Source organism: Eublepharis macularius, chromosome 11 (genome assembly GCF_028583425.1).
Source record: "Eublepharis macularius isolate TG4126 chromosome 11, MPM_Emac_v1.0, whole genome shotgun sequence".
In the NCBI taxonomy this organism is placed as follows: Eukaryota; Metazoa; Chordata; class Lepidosauria; order Squamata; family Eublepharidae; genus Eublepharis; species Eublepharis macularius.
Genome location: NC_072800.1, coordinates 27,122,970 through 27,141,419, shown reverse-complemented (window position 1 = coordinate 27,141,419; position 18,450 = coordinate 27,122,970). Strand labels below are relative to the sequence as shown.

Sequence of the window (18,450 nt, the reverse complement as noted above, 5' to 3'; positions counted from 1 at the left end):
AGAGTCCACCATGCAACTGTTTGCTCCAGGGGACCCAGTCTTTGTAGTCTGGAGAACAGTTGTAATTCCAGGAAGTCCCCAGACCCCACCTGAAGGCTGGCAGCCCTAGTTCAGGGGTAAATTTATACACAAAGGAATGCAGGGAAGAAGCTAATGAGAGTTGCGTATGTGGCCTTGTCCCCAGTCTCCATATATTTAAGGGTCTTATTTGGACAAAGTGCATGCATAACCTGATATCCAAGAAAATGCCAGGTCCTAGAGTTTCCATTCTGCTGTACATGATTAATCTCCAGGGAAACATGGGTCTTGAACATGTGGGGGTCAGGGTGAGATGGAGTGACTCTTCCCTCCCGCTGTGATCCCAATTGTCTCTCTACACATTGATTTGGCTACAGTGGAATGCTTAAACGGGCCTATTTCTTGTACAGAATCTGGGATGGGGTGAGGATTGTTTTTAAAGAAAATTAAAGAAAGAGCCCCATGGCGTAGAGTGGTAAACTGCAGTACTGCAGCCCAAGCTCTGCTCACGACCTGAGTTCGATCCTGGCGGCAGCCGGGTTCAGGTAGCCGGCTCAAGGTTGACTCAGCCTTCCATCCTTCTGAGGTCGGTAAAATTAGTACCCAGTTTCCTGAGGGTAAAGTGTAGATGACTGGGGAAGGCAATGGCAAACCACCCCGTAAAAAGTCCGCCAAGAAAATGTCGTGATGTGACGTCCCCCCATGGGTCAGTAATGACTTGGTGCTTGCACCTTTACCTTTACCTAATCTTGGTGCTTGCCTTTACCTTTACCTAATCTTTTCATTTTACAAACTGAGGCCAAAAGGCTAGGCAGCGTTAGATAAAGTAGTAGGTGTATTGCTATATGAAACAGAACACAAAGTAATACAGAATCCATACGAATAATTGCAGCATCCAGTCAGCTTGTGTGTAATCATCTCCCAATGATCAATAAGAATAGCAAGATCAATATTGTAAATTAACACCTTAAAGCAGACAATTGCTTTTTTAAATAAGAGCCATTCTCGGGATTTCTTTTTTCAACACAAGTACCTTTCAGAAAATAAAGGTGGAAGTCTGAATGCATGCAAGAGGTGGTGATAGGGATTCCGGAATCATAGCAGCCAGCCCCATTTCTGGTCTGTATGCATCCTGATGTGCATAAGCTGTTTGTGCATAGATGACTATATGTGTACACTACATAAATGTGTAGTGTGTACATATGTAGGGTCTTTTCATAGCAACATCTGAATGCCTATCTATTGGAGACAGAATTCCACTTTCCTCGGCACACATTCAGAGTTTTATTGTTGGAAAGGGATTTAAAATCTTCTGTGTTGAATTAGCTAATGAATTTAAAGTTGCTTGAATAATTGATCTTGGTTTTTTTGCTTTATGGAAAATAATTAGTCTGGCTTCCTTTCTAGTAACATTTGCTAAAAGGAGACATTTGCATTTGACAGTATTTGTGAAAAGGCTATTCGCCATTTTTGTAACCACTGCTTAATAGCTGAATGCCCTCATTTATGTAACTGAAAGAAGAAACATTTAGAAGCAAATTGCTAAAAGCTTAAAATCTGAACCAGGCAGCAGACAGACAGATTTTAGAAGAGTAGTAAGATGATCTTATGGAACTGAAAAATAACTGTTTCCAACTAATCTTTTTTGAAAATAACTTTACAGCTTAATTCCTTGGTGACAAAAAATAGAAAAAACAGTTTTGTCCAAGACTATAATTTTAAAAATATGAATTTTGCATTGGAATACCTACAAGTTCTTGTTCCCTATATACTTTGTAGTTCTACTTCACTAATTGTTTTTAAAGGTATATTTGAAATGTTTTAAATTAACTGTTAAATGGAATTTGGAACAGCCAGATTAAAAGCACACCACATAAACTGTGTGCTCATGTTGTTTCCTGATTTTCATTTTTTCATTGTTTAAAGTATATTATAAACCAGAGGAGGGGAAGAAGGTTATTTGGGGAATATATATGTATTTGATTTTTAGGGGGGGAGGAGAGTAATATAACTTAAATATTAAAGGTGTGCGGATAAATCAGTGCACGTTTCAACAATTCTCAGGTGATGTTTTTGCTTAGTGGATAGAACTGTATAAGAATGTTGTTTGCCGTGTATCCCACAGAGAGAATAAGGGAAGGATCAGATATTACGAGGTATAAATGAAGAAAATAACTAAAAATAAAAATGTAAATTTTCAACCAGTGGCACTCAATTCTCCTTGAACTCTCTTCCAGCGGCTCAGTGTAAACACGGCGCAGTGTATGACACCTGTGGACCTGGATGTGTGAAAACCTGTGACAACTGGAATGAGATTGGTCCTTGCCACAAGCCGTGTGTCGCAGGGTGTCACTGCCCTGCAAACTTGGTCCAGCACAAAGGGAGATGCATCAAGCCTATTCTCTGCCCACAGCGGTGACGTTAACTTTTATTTCCAAAGACTTTAAAACTGGTATCTGGGGTACCTTTTGAAGCTCACAGCCAATGAAGGACTACAGTGTTGGCAGGTCTTGCAAAGCACGCTCTCCAAGAGGGACGAGAATGTGTGTGCCTGTATATTTAGGTGTGTATATGGAGGACACAATGGGATAAAACAAAATGGCAGCAGCCTCTGCCTATCCAACCGGACTGCACTGCTGCCCCACGTGAAGTTAAATGAAGCCCTGAATCAAACCCTCATCTCAGCAGCTGTAGCATTAACTCTGCCCTACGAAGTCTTTTGCAGCCATCCCATCTTCTATAGCTCCACCCCCATCAGGTTACACACATGCAAGACCCTCCCTCCTCACTCATCACTTAAGGTCGTATCAGTCCTAGGTTTAGCTATATCTTGTATGTACCCAAATACACGTGAACATACATGAGCACACGCATATGAAAGGAGACATCATTTATATAAACCACAGAAGGATTAATTATTATATGTACTTTCCTTGCTATAAAGTTGAAGCCTTTTTTCTATGATGGTAACCTGTAAACCATGTGAATCATTTGTATAAATAAACTTAGAGCTCGCTGGCCTGAAAGTATCTATCAGATTACTTTTGCCAGTGTAAAAGCTTGTAGTTTCCATGGAAAGTTCCCAGGGGCTACAGCATTGCCAAGTAAGGTTCCTTTAAGCTAAAGATTAATGGATGCACAAGAAGTGTGTTTCTCTGAAGTTAGGGATAGCTCAAATTTTCCTCCTTAGAAGAACCTATTAATTATTAAGAGCACCTTAATAACTTAGATCCAGAGGAGTTAGGCATGTTAGTCTGTAGTAGCAAAATAGAAAGAGTCCAGTAGCACCTTAAAGACTAACCAACTTTATTGTAGCATAAGCTTTTGAGAATCACAGTTCTCTTCATCAGATGCATCTGGCAAAGAGAGCTGTGGTTCTCGAAAGCTGACAATGCATCTGACGAAGAGAGCTGTGGTTCTCGAAAGCTGATGATGCATCTGACGAAGAGCGCTGTGGTTCTCGAAAACTGACGATGCATCTGACGAAGAGAGCTGTGGTTCTCGAAAGCTGATGATGCATCTGACGAAGAGCGCTGTGGTTCTCGAAAACTGACGATGCATCTGACGAAGAGAGCTGTGGTTCTCGAAAGCTGATGATGCATCTGACGAAGAGAGCTGTGGTTCTCGAAAGCTTCTGCTACAATAAAGTTGGTTAGTCTTTAAGGTGCTACTGGACTCTTTCTATTTTAATAACTTAGAAAGCTGGGGGTTGTGTATTATAGCATCACTGAATAGTTCAGGGCTCCTTTAGATGTTCCTTTGTAGATGCCATATCCACTTTTCCATGTGGCTGGAGTAATGTTTACATAAACTAACCCTATGTGGGAAGAGGCCTATCATGTGAGCCCCAGCCATAGAACTGTCGCTGTGTCAGGAAGGGGGCACACCTGTTTCATGGGAAAAAACTATGCAATGTGCCCCATCCGTGTTTGGATCATTTAAATGTTGCCTCCGCATGGAAAAGTGCCTTCCAAGAAGCTAAGTTAACATCTAACGGGTAACAACTGTTTTATCTTTGACCACCAAGTGGCCAGCTAAGATGACAGAAACATTTGAGATTTAATCTAACAGAGTTTTTTAAAAAGCCACTGAAGACAATTGGTTGCTTTGGATTGTCACTTTGGTGTTGGGATAAAATCGAAGTCTTCATGTATTGTCGAAGGCTTTCACGGCTGGAGAATGATGGTTGTTGTGGATTTTCCAGGCTGTATAGACGTGGTCTTGGCATTGTAGTTCCTGGAAGTAGTTGTAGGAACTACGTCAGGAACTACAATGCCAAGACCACAGCTATACAGCCCGGAAAATCCTCAACAACCAAAGACTTTATGGTCACATGATACATCCAAAATGGCTTACCAAGAATGTCCTAATGGAATCTTCTTCAAAAGCTTTGTTTTGTGATCCTTGGAATGTATCCAAGCGTAGTATGGCTCACACGACTATCCCCCATTTTCTCATGTGGTGGATGCTCTCTTCCTTCTGAATAGGGAGGAACAACAAGAACGATATCACTATCCCACAGTAGGGACTTTGGGTGTTATTTCTTCTGGTCTTTTCCTGGAAATAAGGAATTGTTTGGCTGTGCAACTTGGGGGTGAAAAGGAGACAGAAATCGATGCAATCATTTTTGCAAACTATTGGTCCTATGTAGGAAACAGCTGAGACATATGCCCAGAAGGGAATAGACCTAACATAGCAATATCTTTGTCACAGTGCAGTTGCTGCAGGGGCCCTCTTTTTGTTTTCCATAGACGTGTTTTCTGCTGGGTGAATAGCTATGTCCTGCTGCCTGAGACAGGGAACTGATTCTAGGCTGCAAATACTCTCTTCCCCTTGGAAAACAATCTTTAAAAAAATCACTGAGAGCACCAATTGAATAGGAAAAGGAAAAAAGTTTGCTTATTTAAATATTTAAATGCCTCTACATGTATATGTTATGTCTGACATCCATTGAAAATAAACATTAATGAAAAAATTACATTCTTGTTAAATACATTGTATTAATGTAATTTCTTTATGAGTAGGACTGTTAATGTTTGTAAATATATTATTTATTTCTAAGGCTGTCAACAAATTAAAAAGCAACTAGTTTATTCATCATTAATTTTTTTAGTTTATTGAATTTGCATAGATATGCATATTGTCAGAAAGCTCAGTTTAGGTTTCTTTCTGGGACAGGTAACTTAGAATTTAAGAAATTTACATTACAACTTATCAAATAAAATACTATTCTATACATGATGATCATTTTTAGTATATTCACAGTGGGTTGTGGAATTTCCACTAAGTCCTAAGTAATAATCTGGAAAAAAAACTATTTCAGACAACAAACTAACCTCAGAAACAAAATAAAAAATGTAAACTTCCAACGCTGTGAGGTGAAACCTGTGTCTTGAATCTGCTGGAACATTTCTGTGGGTGGAAGGCTTTCTGCCACTGGTGTATAACTTCCTCACCTTCAGCCTCCTAATGCAACCCCAAATGGCGCATGAAATGTTGCTGGTGGGAAAGGGCTTTCCTTGAGGAGCAGCTTTTGGGGTTCTGTGCGGCTGCTATAGAAGGCAAGACAGCCACATTCTGCCAGGGAAAATCCCTCTCTCTGTAGAATTATGGATGAAAGCCTGTGCTTTCAATTCCCAGTCCTGAGATTTAATTGAATTTAGATGTTTATTTCTTTACAAAAGTCTTGTTTGATATTCAAAAGTGCACAAAGGAAAAAAATGCCTATGACTCTATCTGCAGCACTTATTGGAGCTTTTCCTACTGGTGTGCATGAAGGTAAGTCCAGCCCTACACTGGGTACAAAGTTAGGAACCATTGCATTAGATGGGTGTGTAGAGCCCTTAGTGGAGTGCAACATGGCGCCTTCTTGTGCTGTTTGGTTATATCAGTGGGCCACAGTTAAGTGCGCAAACCACAGTCAGTGCCTTTCTGCACCAGCACTCCTCCAGTTCTGAGAAGGGAAACTCTGGCATGGGAAGGACTCCTCCCAGGGCTTTTTTTCTGGGAAAAGAGGCAGTGGAACTCTCTATTATCACATGTGCTCTCGAAAATGCATGATGCACTCCCAGAAGTGACGCTGCTTCCCGGAACCCAGCACAATGCATTACGATGAGATAAATGTTAGTAAGCTTGGAAAATTACACTATTATGAGAAAGGGTTTGTTTCCTTTCTGTATCCTCTACGAAAAGTGAAATCTTCCATTCCCTTTCCCAAACATTTCATTTCTTTGGAATTATATTTTAAAATATGCAAGAAGGAGGGGGCCTCTAAAAATCCAAAACCCATCTCACAAATCTAAATTCTAACAGATTCCATCTGCCAGCGTAGAAAAAAAAATCCAAAATTCTTTTCAAAATTCCACAGAGTCTGAAATTCCTAATCTAATGAATATTGAATTTTCAAATTTTCCGGGAGGGTTTTGCTTCACTGGAGTAATTAAAAATTAGATATTCAACTTTAGCTGTATTAGAGTTATACTTAGTTTAAAATGGCTTTTTTGTGTTGCCTGCCAACTCTACCTTACCAATGGTTAAGCTGTTGTGGTATTGTGAAATGCTCATAAATATTCCAATGTCCTACACAAACAATATTCATAAAAACTTCCTTAACACCCATATGTCCACTGCAATTTCAATGATGTTAATCAGCTGAGGGTGGGGAGAACCATTTGAGTTACAGCTGTTAAGACATAAGAACACCTATATGCTGATGAATATATGATGAAAGCCTTCTGTGACTTGGACACAGCTATCCATTCCTAGCATAAAACTGGAATAACCGTAACTGATATTTTAACTAATACAAATAACTGATATATTTAACTAACATAGAACCAATCTGCATTCAAAAGCTGTGGAAACCATAACAATGTCAACTTCAGTCAACAAAATGAAAGCAACACACATGCACAGCCATATATATACATGCACAGTCTCACCCACCCCCATGAAAAGAAAGCAAAATGAACTCAAAGCAGCTAAACCTCCTCTGCAGAGCCCCTGCTGGACCCCAGCTCACTCTCTCTCTCTCTTACTCACGAATGAAAAAAGCAGAATGAACTCAAAGCAGTTAAACCTCCTCTGCAGAGCCCCTGCTGGGCCCCAGCTCACTCTCTCTCTATCACTCACCCAATTGAATTGTTCGTCATTTGTGTCTTGTATTGTACATTGTCTTTTGTTGTTTTCTCAACATTTTGGTTCATTCTTTTGGTTGGGTGTCTTCCCATTGTTGTGATACTTTATTATTATTAACAATGAACACTATAGTAAACAAAATTATATAAATGTAAAGCACTCACAATTATGTTATATAGAAGGGAAGCATTCAGGATGGCTTCATTTTAAATCTGAAGATGTATAGTACCACAAAATGAAGAATATGAGATTCACTTGTCACTGTTTGTTATTTTCACCATGGTTGAGTGAGGGGGATATTGCAGAGGCTGGAGCAGTAGTGAATGTCTTTTTGGTTACCGCTTCAACCTGAACTTCCAGAGCAAATTTAAGCATAGGTTCCTGAAAGGCTTATACTATTCAGTGACCTGGCATGGCTGGACCTGACTTGGCTGGACCACTCATCTCCACCCCAGGGGCTGCAGTCCTTCTTCACCCTTATCAAGAGCTGTGGGTGCTCAATGTGTTTTGCTGATCGATGTGGCGGCAATACCCAGAAATTCCCTAACCCCAATCCTAAAAAACTGTTGTATGTGTGCTCCATGGGATCCTTGAACTTGACCAAGATTACTTCCTCTCGCAAGACTTCAGGTATTATTTTGGTCACCTTGGCAACAGGAAAGCAGAAATGGTAGCTGAACTCTTGTGAGTAGGGGGTCTCACAAGAATTTAGGAACTAGCATGTGTGGGTTGCTGCACCGCTTTTAAAGAGTCCTGAAGGGGGAAAGGTTGAAGGGAGGATTATCTCCCCTGGTTCCTGGGTGGGGTTGGCAGTCAAGTGAGTAGCAGATAGGCAGGCAGCTGGCAGGTTGGTGACAGGCAGGAGCTGCTGGTCTCCTATATCTGCTGTTTGAAGTGACTTCCTCAAGTTGCTTCTCAGCGCCATAGTTCAAGTGGACTCAGCCTCAACTGCCTCTCTCATATCTAGTCCCTGATTATAGTATACCCCTTTCCAGAAATTAAGTCCATAGGAGCACTCACTACCCACAATGCTTCAGTGCATGCTTTAGTACAACTCTGGAAAATCCAGTGGTCGGTTTGCATGTACCAAAGCTATACACACATACAAAATATGCACATCTCCCGTTTAGAAAACATGGCTATCACACATACAGGGGGAGGCTCTCTATGCAGTTGCTGGGCACACAGTACATGTGGACACAACGGGGCTTAAGATAGTGCATGATGACAAAATGCTGGTGATTGTTTCGCTTTTGAAAAGAAATAGGATATTTATTTCTCCAGTGGATTTCATTAGCTCTGCCAATCCTTCCAATAAAGAGAAAGTCTTACGTTAGGCTCTCATTTATCCAAATGGATTGTGGGGGCACCAGAAACATTTGCATAATACTCTATGGATAAGTGCAACGTTGTTTCACAGGGTTACCTTGACACAGGGTTACGTCAAGAACATTTAGAAAATTAGAATATTCAAAGCAGGGATTGACAATTCCTGTATTCTCAGGAGCTGCTGTATTCTCTAGACAGGGTAGTCTGGTTTGCTGCATAACTTGATCCTCACATTGATGGTCACACTTTATAATAAAGACATCATCTTGTAGTAATAAGAGAGGAATTCACTTGAGTTTGGCCAGATGAGTGCATTGCAGCGGTTTGAATTTTGGGCTAGGATCTGGGAGATGTGAGTTCAAATCTCCATGGAAGCTTGCTGGATGACCTTGGGCCACCCAGATACTTTCAGCCTGCCCTACCCCATTGAGTTGTTGCAAGAATAAAATGGAGGAGAGAAGAATGACGTAGGCCACTTTGAGCCCGCATTGAGGAGAAAGGTGGAGTATAAATGAAGTAAATAAAGGACTAAAATATAAAGCTCAAAAGCCCATTTCAGTCTGAAATATTTCTAAGCTCATTTTAACAAACCACCTTATTTTCCTAATGAATGTAACTTTGTCCAAATTTGGAGTATACCTTGAGCAATATTTGGTATGGTCTTTAGAGGTCACACTAAAAGGGGGGGAAGACCCCCCCCCCACACACAAGAAAACTATTTAAGAAAGCTGCTGTTATATACACTGTACCTTAAGGGTTTTTATTATTATTTTTTTTAAACATCAAGTTAAAATAAACTGCATCAAATTTCATACAACGTACTTGGAATGTTGCAAGACAAAGATACATTTCTAAAAAGCTGGTGTTTGCGGAGGAAAAAAAACCTATCAGAAGGGGCTCGCCTTTCAAATGCTTTTAAGGCAAAGATGTATTATTAGATGTATTGTCCGTAAACTGCATTCATTGGTTTGTGGATGAGTCATGTCAGATCTTGACTTTTGCATACCCAGCTAAAGATCCTCTTTCTCATATTTGTCATTTTGTTAGAAACATGCATTTTGTTTGAATTCAAGGCACAGTTCGGAGACCTTTGGAGTACACTCATTGTAATCTTCTTTTGTCTGATATATATCTTAAAGTCAAGGTGCTTTACTTTACATACAGCAATGATGACATCTGCAAATTTCTCCTGTGTTGTAGAGACTATTTTGAATGTGGTGCCATAGATCTAGACCTTATGTAAGTTTTGTTGCAGCTAGGGTTCCGCCCCCCCCCCCCCCGCAACACTAAAACAGGCCTTCATCTTCATTTTCCGTGGAACGTCTTGGTTTCTCAAGATACTTTATGGGGCTAAGGCAACATGTTTTGATGCTGTCAAATTTATATTGTTATCAGTTAATAAAATTAGGATTTCCGTTTTGAAATGTAGAAAGTGATGTTCAAGGTTCATATTCATCCATTAGAAGCAAATTCTACACATTTGTTCCTGAGTGGTCAAGATGAATTTCTGTAAGTAAAAGCTGGCATACCAAACTATAGATGCATTCCGATTAGTTATGACGGTAAACTTCCTTCCACCCCCATTCCTCATAAATGATTAGAAGAAATTGAGCTCCTAAGATTTCATGTTATAAAGGAAAGTAAGTGTGGAGTGTATCATAAGACTAACAGAGAAATCCCAAGCAGAGTTACTTCAATCTAAACCCACTGATTTCAGTGGGCTTTGACTGGAGTAACTCTGCTTAGGATTTCACTGTAACTCAATAAATGATTTCACATTGCACTCCAAATCCAAACTGTTGATCATTGTAAAATGCAGTATATCCTTGCTTTAGATTGCCATGGCATTTCATCATGGACTGTTTGTGATATCAATTGCCCATTATAATAATGAGTTACAACTTTAATTTATAAAGTCAATCAGTACTTTTCCAAAGATTTGGATCTATTTGATGTGGGAAAGAATGGTTAAAAAGTCGGGCTGTCTGCGGGAGAGAGTTAAAATAATATCAGTCTAACTGGTGGTCGCTTTGAACATTTTTCAGTGGGACAAGGCCAAAACAAGTGACTTCCTATGTGTGCCATTAATAAGCTGCAAAGTTCCACGTCTCTTGAAATTTATCTCTGAATTTTGTTCCCCTTTTATATAAGATAGAATTCTAGTCTGTTGGAAGATCTGTTGTTAATCTCCATCAGTTCCTCCCGGCCCCCAGGCAAAATGTCATCCATTTCCTTCAAAGCTTGGTCAGATTCAAGGTGCTGGGTGGCTGAAAAATTAAAATAAACCTTTGGGAGACATTGGCTTCTTGTATTTTCAAATGAATTCAGTCTAGGGACTGTGTGACTTTAAGCAAAGTGTTTTCCAGCTCCTTCATATTTAATCAAAAGCAAAAAAACCCCTTCAAATAATCAAAAAAAGACACAAAAATAAAGCCTTCTTTGCAGAGCAGATTCTGTGCTTTGTTTAGAAAATTTCCCACTACTGGAAGTTGCATGCCTTGGTATAAACAAATAATCAGTTATTTTACTTTTAAAATGTTAGCACATAAAAGTGACTTTGTACAATTACTTCATCTTGGTGTCAGATATAGGTATGTGCCCAAGGAGGAGTGTATTTCATTCATTGGTTGCAAATAATACTTCCTTTAGAATGCTCTTCAAATTGCTTCCAGTTGGCAGGCTGAAGATCTTCTTTCTGTTTTCAGTATATCATTTATTGCTGCTTTAAGGAATAATTTCCATTTTTTTGACTTTGTTCATTCATTCAAGAATGGTTTTATTTCCTGTACTCAAAATGTGTACTCTGTTTCCTTTACAGATACATTTCCTTTACAGATACATGTTTAAAATATTGCTGTTCTTTGCATAGGCCCCAAACAGTACTGCAACTTCTCTTACAGGTCATGATGAAAAAGTATAGGTCGGCAGCTTTGGGAAGAATGAATCACCTTTCCACCTAGTGGTGTCTGAATGTCTTTTAAACATCTGTTTGAATATTGTCTCTTATTGAGGATGTGCGTAAACTTGTTTGATCTCTGTTGTTGTTCTTGTTTCATTGATTTATAAATTCTTTCTTTTTAAAATTGAATATTATTCCTTTTTCTTCCATTCATCAGTCAGATGCTGTAAGGAGCCCTCTTCATTATAAGGTAATTTTGACAATATGTTAGGTTTTGTATCTGCAAACAATCTGAGTTTTTTGTGCCGCTCTGGATTTTTTTTGCCTTGCAAACTGTTGCTGATAAGTTAATATTTTTTTTCCTCTTGGTTGCAGAAATTTAGTTTAAATGTGGAGAAGAGAAGATGGTTTTCCAGGAAGGGGGGGAATAAATAGGCTGCCAGGGCATATGTCGATGGATTGGTGAGGGCTGATCATGTGTGGGTACGAGGTTATCTTCTGAGCAGGCTAAGGATCCCAGTTTCCCTGCTCTTCTTTAGCTAGGCAAGCTCTTAACGGGAATGCTGCAGAGCAAAAGCGCACTTCTTGTAGGCAGCATAAAGCAGGAGAATGGCACGCAGCATTTGGCGACACATGGCCATCGCCATACGCACTTGAGGTTCTCGTAGTCCATGTGGCCAGCGCTGCTGGGGGCTTATGACCTGACAGAAGGCTGAGCGCTCTGAAACCCTCAGTGATCTGGTCCAGTGGGGGGGCTGTGCCGTCACAAAGTGCCCAAACACAGAGTCAAGCCCTGTCAGCCGCACAGCCTGAGGCTTGCGCACTGCCCCGCCACTTCCTCTTATCTCTCCTGCTGCCCCAGAGGGTTGTGGCTGCCCAGCTCCTGTCTTGGTATTGGGCTCCAGCACCAGGCTGAGTCCCTGGAAACAAAGCTGCACCTCAAGATCAGCGGCGGTGGCTGGGCTCTGCCCACCACGGAAAGGGTGTTTGGTGCCACTTGGTCTGGGCACAGCGCCCCGCAGCCATTGTAGAGACTCATCCAGTGGGGACCAGGGTGCCCAAAGCTGGTACCCACTGGCCATAGTCAGCGCTGCCCAGCTGCTGCCACACCACTCCGCACAGGCTCCTGGTGCATCTTTCTTTCGCCTGGTGCCTTGGCAACCTATTATGAGCACGCATTCATCCTAGAACACACAGGTCAAGTCAGTGTTCCAGAAGCTCCTCCTCCTAGTTGCCACAGAATAGTTTTTCCTGTTAAAGCCCTCCCTCCCCCTGCTTGACATTAAAACTAACTTCTCTGGAAGTCCACAATAATTCCAAGCACAACAGCAGTCTCTCCAGTGTGAAAACCAGCAACCAACAGCAAGAGATGTTTTCACCCATGCTGGTTTGCACAGAAATGGCCAGACATCTTGCTTCACTTAATTCATAAGTGCCTCCATTTCTTAGCCATTCGGTGATCCAAGTTTGATTCCTTGTAGCTAAATGAACAAACTGGCACCAAGGAAAAGCATTATATTGGAGGTGATGGGAGAATTCTGTCTACTCCTTCACACTTACAAGTAATCTCTTGATGCTGCCAATGAAACAAATGTGAATCCACATTGAATTCAGATAAAGAAACAAACCCAAATGATCCTCATGTGTGTATGTATTATTATGGTCATGTATAACAAGTTATTCTTTGACTAGGGACAGCGAGGTTCAAAATCTTGCTGAGACAACACTTTCAGCCATTTGACTACCATTTTCAGGCAGTGGCTTAAGACTTCTACTGCATCACCAGGGGAGTTGGATAGTGAGATAAAAAGGTGGATGTCATTCGCATATTGATGTCATTTAATTCCAAAGCTATGAAGGAGTTCACCTAAAGGCTTTGCAAAGAGGTTGAATAAAATGGGGGATAATATTGCACCTTGAAGAACCCTGCAAGGTAATTCCCAGGCGGGTCTCCCACAGCAACCCTTTTGAGTCTATTGCATGAGGAACAATTTAAATCCATCTAAAGCACACCCCCTGATACCTACTTCTGCCTCCAAATGCCTTAACAGGATGGTGTGATCTACTGTATCAAAGGCTGTAGATAATTCCAGGAGGAGCAATAAGGAAGCATGGCCATTGTCTACATTGGGACGGAGGTAATCAACTAAAGCCACCAGAGCCTTCTCCATCCCATAGCCTGAAACCAGACTGAAAATGATCCAGAGCACCAGATTTATTCAAGAAGACTTGGAGCTGGTCTGCTACTGCTCTGTCAATCACTCTGCCTAACATGGGTAGATTAGAGACTCTGCAATAACTGGCCACATCATTTCTGTTTAGAGATTTTTTTAAAGCAGTGGACCTCTTTGAGTGGCAGAGGGAAGGTGCCTTGAGTTAGTGAGTGATTTACAATAGACATCAAGGTTTCATTTAGGTGATCTTTACTTAATTTTGGAAGTAACCAGGATGGGCAAGGACTTGGTGCACAATTAGTAATCTTCACAGATGCCAAAATCCTGTCTGTATCCATCACTGTGACTGGGTCCAAATAGTCCAGAAAGTGTACTAAGCATTTCTTCTGCCTCACCTAAATTACAGGCAATGTCCAAGTCAGAGCATATTTGTGCTATTTTATCAGCAAAAAACCTGCAAAAGTGTCCCAGCTGAACATCTGTTCCTGAGCCAATAGAGTCAGAAAATGCTAAGATACCTTAAACAGTATCTTGGATGGGTGTGAACCAGTTTGTTTGTGAATTATTCAGGATTGTGAAAACCAAGATGGATTGTGAAGAGCTCCTGGAGGATCTTTCTAAACTGTGTGATTGGGCAACAACATGGCAAATGGAGTCCAGTCTGTCCTTAGGGGAAGAGGAGCTTCGTACAGCCAGCCTCAAACTACCAGAAGCTGACCTTCAGGGGATGCAGGCTGATCAGCAGGCACACCCAAAGCTGGGGCAGAGCCAACACCCTTCAGCCCTGACCCAGCAGGTGAAACCCAGTTACCTGGCCCCAGCCTTCCAGCTTCACCTCCACCCTTAGAACACCACAGATGGGAACTGTGAACTGCAGATGAAGTGGCAAAGTGTACACCTCCTGGGCCAGCACCAACTGCTCCCTGATCACGAGGAGTAGTTGCAGGATCCTTCTTGAGCAATGGGCTGCACACATGGCCCTTAGGCTTGGGGCTATAAAACCAGCCAAGAGAGGCTGCTGGGCATGGACGCAACTTGTTCGATTGCTATGAAGCCACTCTCTATCTTGCCTTGCCTGTTTCCTGAAAGCCTGACCTTGGACTGAATGACCATGTCTTGCCTAACCTCTGGAGCCCCAGCCTTGGACTGAATGTCAGAGTCTGGCCTGTCTTTTGGCCCTGGTACTAGAAACTCACGGGCCAGTACAACCTCTTAGTTTCTTCTGAATATTTACATCTTTACCTCTCTACACTACTAATACATACATGATGTCTTAATAAAACACAGAATTCCCCCCTCCTAGTACATTTTTTGTTCACAATTCATGTTGAGCATTGTTTTACTGATGCACATATGTACTCCTAAACAATGGTCAAACACCGAATAAAAAGAATCTTCATACAATTGAATGTACAATCACATCAAGACTGTCCTTTTGACCTGTTTTCTCAATGCACACGGGTGCATCAATAAGGGGGGAGGGCTACAAATGGAAGGAATTGAAAAATGTGGGAAACTGCATGTGTCCAGCACTGTGGCCAAAATTCAGAAGTAGAACTATGGATCAATGAGGCATCCCAAATGCATCAGTATCCCAAATGCATCAGACCTGCTTTGGATCTAGTGCAGAGTTTCCCAGAATGCACAGACTTCTGTCCATGGAACACAACATTCTTAGCTCCCTCCCTCCTGTGGCAGCCAAAGTGCCCCACAGAATTCTGTTCTTGTGAGAAAGGGGGTCTCCCAAGAACAGGATTGGGGGGCATTTGTGGCTGCTACGGGAGGAGGAAGATGAGAAAGTCACACACCCCAGGCAGAAGTTTTTGCACCCATGGGACTACTTCAGTGGACCCACCTCCAGGTTAATTGGAGCTTCAAAATCTGGGAAGAAAACTGGATTAGGAGAATTTCAGATGCACCCATTATTGCTGTAGAGCAATATTGCTGTAGAGCACTAAGAAGGATATCTTAGGACTTCTGTAAATGGAATCCATAATTGTCCATTTATTTTACATAACATAATGAGGAGTTCATATCATGCTCAGATTAGCTCCCATTGTTAAGGCTATTTCTGACATTTCGTTAGTAATCCTTCCTGATCAGAAAAAAAAGGTGATCTATGGCTAATCAAAGAACGATGCATCAGACTAACCAAAAGAAAAATCCCCCCTGGCGTATATGACTGTGGCAGGAGGAGGTCGCCTTTGAAGGGAGTGATGGCACAGAACACTTTGCTAGATGGAGGTTTTGGAATGGAGTGTCAAAATGTAATCACAGCCAGTGCCTGCTGCTCGACAGGATGCCGCGCTGTTTCCCCACTTCACTCCACCTAAAGCGACCACTAAAGGGTCTGTTCAGTCTGTGAAGGGGAACGTTCATGTTTTGATTATTTCACCAAACAAATGAACCAGCTCATTTTCAGCTAATTCAGATTAGTTCCATCCTCTGTGACCAAAATATGTAGGAACAGGGCTTTTTTCTCTGGGAAAAGAGATGGTGGAACTCAGTGGGTTGCCCTTGGAGAAAATGGTCACATGGCTGGTGGCCCCACCCCCTGATCTCCAGACAGAGGGGAGTTTAGATTGCAATCCACCAGCCATGTGACCACTTTCAAGAGGTTCTGGAACTCTGTTCCCCCGCGTTCCCACTGAAAAAAAGCCTTGTATAGGAAACTGTATCAGTATTCGTTGATATGTTGAAATATATTGAAAAAGAGGATTGTGATTTCCCCGCACATGCATATGCCTTAAATTTGCTTAAAATTTTATGAAAAAAGTTATGTTTTAAGATAGCTCCCCACTTCCCTTCTCTTCTTTTTGGTAACTATTGTGTTCTTCAGCCAAGCAATATCTTTTCCTAGTTAGGAAATCTAGAATTTTCTTACAAGTTCTGCTGTTATTAATAGAATCATATCCAGGGATGCTGTGAATTTCATCAAGAAAGCATTTGACAGTCAATCTTACTAGGGATATACACTCTCCAAGCCGATACGTTGCAACAGATAAAACTTACTTTTATTGAAGCTGATTCATATTCACTTGCATTTTTGTAGCAGCAGAAGAAATGACTATAAACCTAATCTAAATAACTCTCTTCTCTATTACAAGTTGACAGCTAATCTGTCTTGCATATGAGTGGGAGTAAGGCTGTGCCTCTTGCAAGCGTGCACAGGGGAGCGCTGCAGAACCGACTTCCTTCTTGCAAGACAAGGAGAGAGAGAGAAAAAGTCATGTAAAGCGGAAGAGCCAGAATTTTTCTAACTCAAACAAAGAGAGGCAGGGCTCATTTCGAGGGGGAACGTGCAGGAACACAGTTCCAGCAGTTCCCCAAAGAGATCACATGTCAGGTGGCCCCACCCACCTGACTCTCAGCCATTTTGGGCCCGTTTGGGTGGATTACTCTCCCACTCAGCAGCAGCCTGATCCTGACCATTTTGGGCCCCTTTTTGGCCATTTTCAGCTCCTTTTTGCCATTTTGGGCCCAATTCTGCCCTGAATGGCCAGGATTGGGTCCAAAACAGCGAGGATAGGTGATCTCAGGGGGTGTGGCACATGCAATTCAGTTATGCTAATGACACACTTCTGGTGATGTCAAGGGCGTGGCATATGCAAATCAGTTATGCTAATGAGGTATGCTAATGAGTTCCTCCAGCTCTTTTTCTACAAAATGACCCCTGAAGAGAGGTATCACACAAATACAAAATCTGCTTCTAATGAAAAGGGGAAAATAGCACACATGGGGTGGATCTACTATGAAACTAATATTTTAACTAATAATATTAACTATTTTAATATTTAATATTAAATATTTTAACTAATAATATTAACAGAAGCGGGATCAAGGGGAGTCCAGTGGCACCTGGTGTGGGCTTTCGAGGATCACAGTTCTCTTCGTCAGAAGCATCTGGCGGGGACAGCTGTGATTCTTGAAGGCTTGTGCTGCAGTGGAATTGGTTGGTCTTGGAGGTGCTACTGGACTCTTTTTGATTCTGCTACTACAGACTAACACGGCTAACTCCTCTGAACCTTTACAGAAGCAAACTGATCTCCGTATCAGAAGGAGCTGTTTACATCTACTCCGCCCTCCCCTCCCCTCCCCTCCTCTATATCTGACCAGTTTCTTTTGGCCCTCCATGCATCTGATGAAGAGAACTGTGATTCTTGAAAGCTTATGCTACAAATAAGTTGGTTAGTCTTAAAGGTGCTACTGGACTCTCTGCTATTTTGCAACTACAGACTAACCCGACTAACTCCTCTGGACCTGATTCCTTTTTGATTATGAAACTAATGAAGCTTAAGTTTCAGGGCCCCTAATCGTGGAGAGTCCCTGAAGCAACTTTTTTTTTAATGAGTGAATTTTCGACAACATTGATAGAGGTTTAAGTGTTATTAAAATAAAATAATAAAATAAGGTTATTTTAGTGACAGAATCATAAGCCAATGAGTTCAAGTACTTCATATTTACCTTAGAATATGCTCTAATAATCATTTCATATGGCTTCAAAACGTCCTTGTAATTGGTCAAATCTCAAAATTTTCTCAGAGGCTTGCAGCCCCCAAATCCCCTGCTGTTGCCCTATTGTTGCTGTTGAGAAGGGGCCCCCATAACAGTTCAGGCTTCAGGGTCCCAAAATGTAGGTCCGCCACGGAGCACACACACCCTGTTTCCAGGCATGCTGCGTTGCTTCTATTCCAGCAGATCTTGTCATATTCAAAGGTGTCAGATCAGACATGAGTTGATCACTCAGCTTGTTTAGTTCATGCTGAACTGCTGTGAGCACCTGCTCAACATGTTTGCATCGAGTTTTTGCAAAACTGAACCTGCACAAAGATGCAATTGATTCAAACCAATCAGCAGCCATTAGTTTCACTAGGGACTGTTTAGACAAACAAT

General features: G+C 41.5%; 2 protein-coding genes across 2 annotated transcripts in view; one reads left to right on the top strand and one right to left on the bottom strand.

Moving 5' to 3' along the window:
• Positions 1-3,523, top strand: part of BMPER (BMP binding endothelial regulator) — a 232,045-nt gene extending 228,522 nt beyond the window's left edge. The window contains exon 15 of the mRNA XM_054992126.1: positions 2,256-3,523. Within this exon, the coding sequence (XP_054848101.1) occupies positions 2,256-2,437 (182 nt within the window). The 3' untranslated portion in view covers positions 2,438-3,523. The remainder of the gene's footprint in view (positions 1-2,255) is intronic.
• Positions 3,524-11,934: 8,411 nt separating this feature from the next.
• On the bottom strand, positions 11,935-12,465 carry FANCD2OS (FANCD2 opposite strand). The gene has a single exon (XM_054990738.1). It carries the CDS (start codon positions 12,463-12,465, stop codon positions 11,935-11,937), a length of 531 nt encoding a protein of 176 aa, XP_054846713.1.
• Positions 12,466-18,450: the final 5,985 nt, after the last annotated feature.

What these genes read in the sequence shown, in the direction of transcription:
- FANCD2OS (XM_054990738.1), bottom strand. Translation starts at nt 12,465, where the DNA reads ATGGCCAGTGGGTACCAGCTTTGGGCACCCTGGTCCCCACTGGATGAG.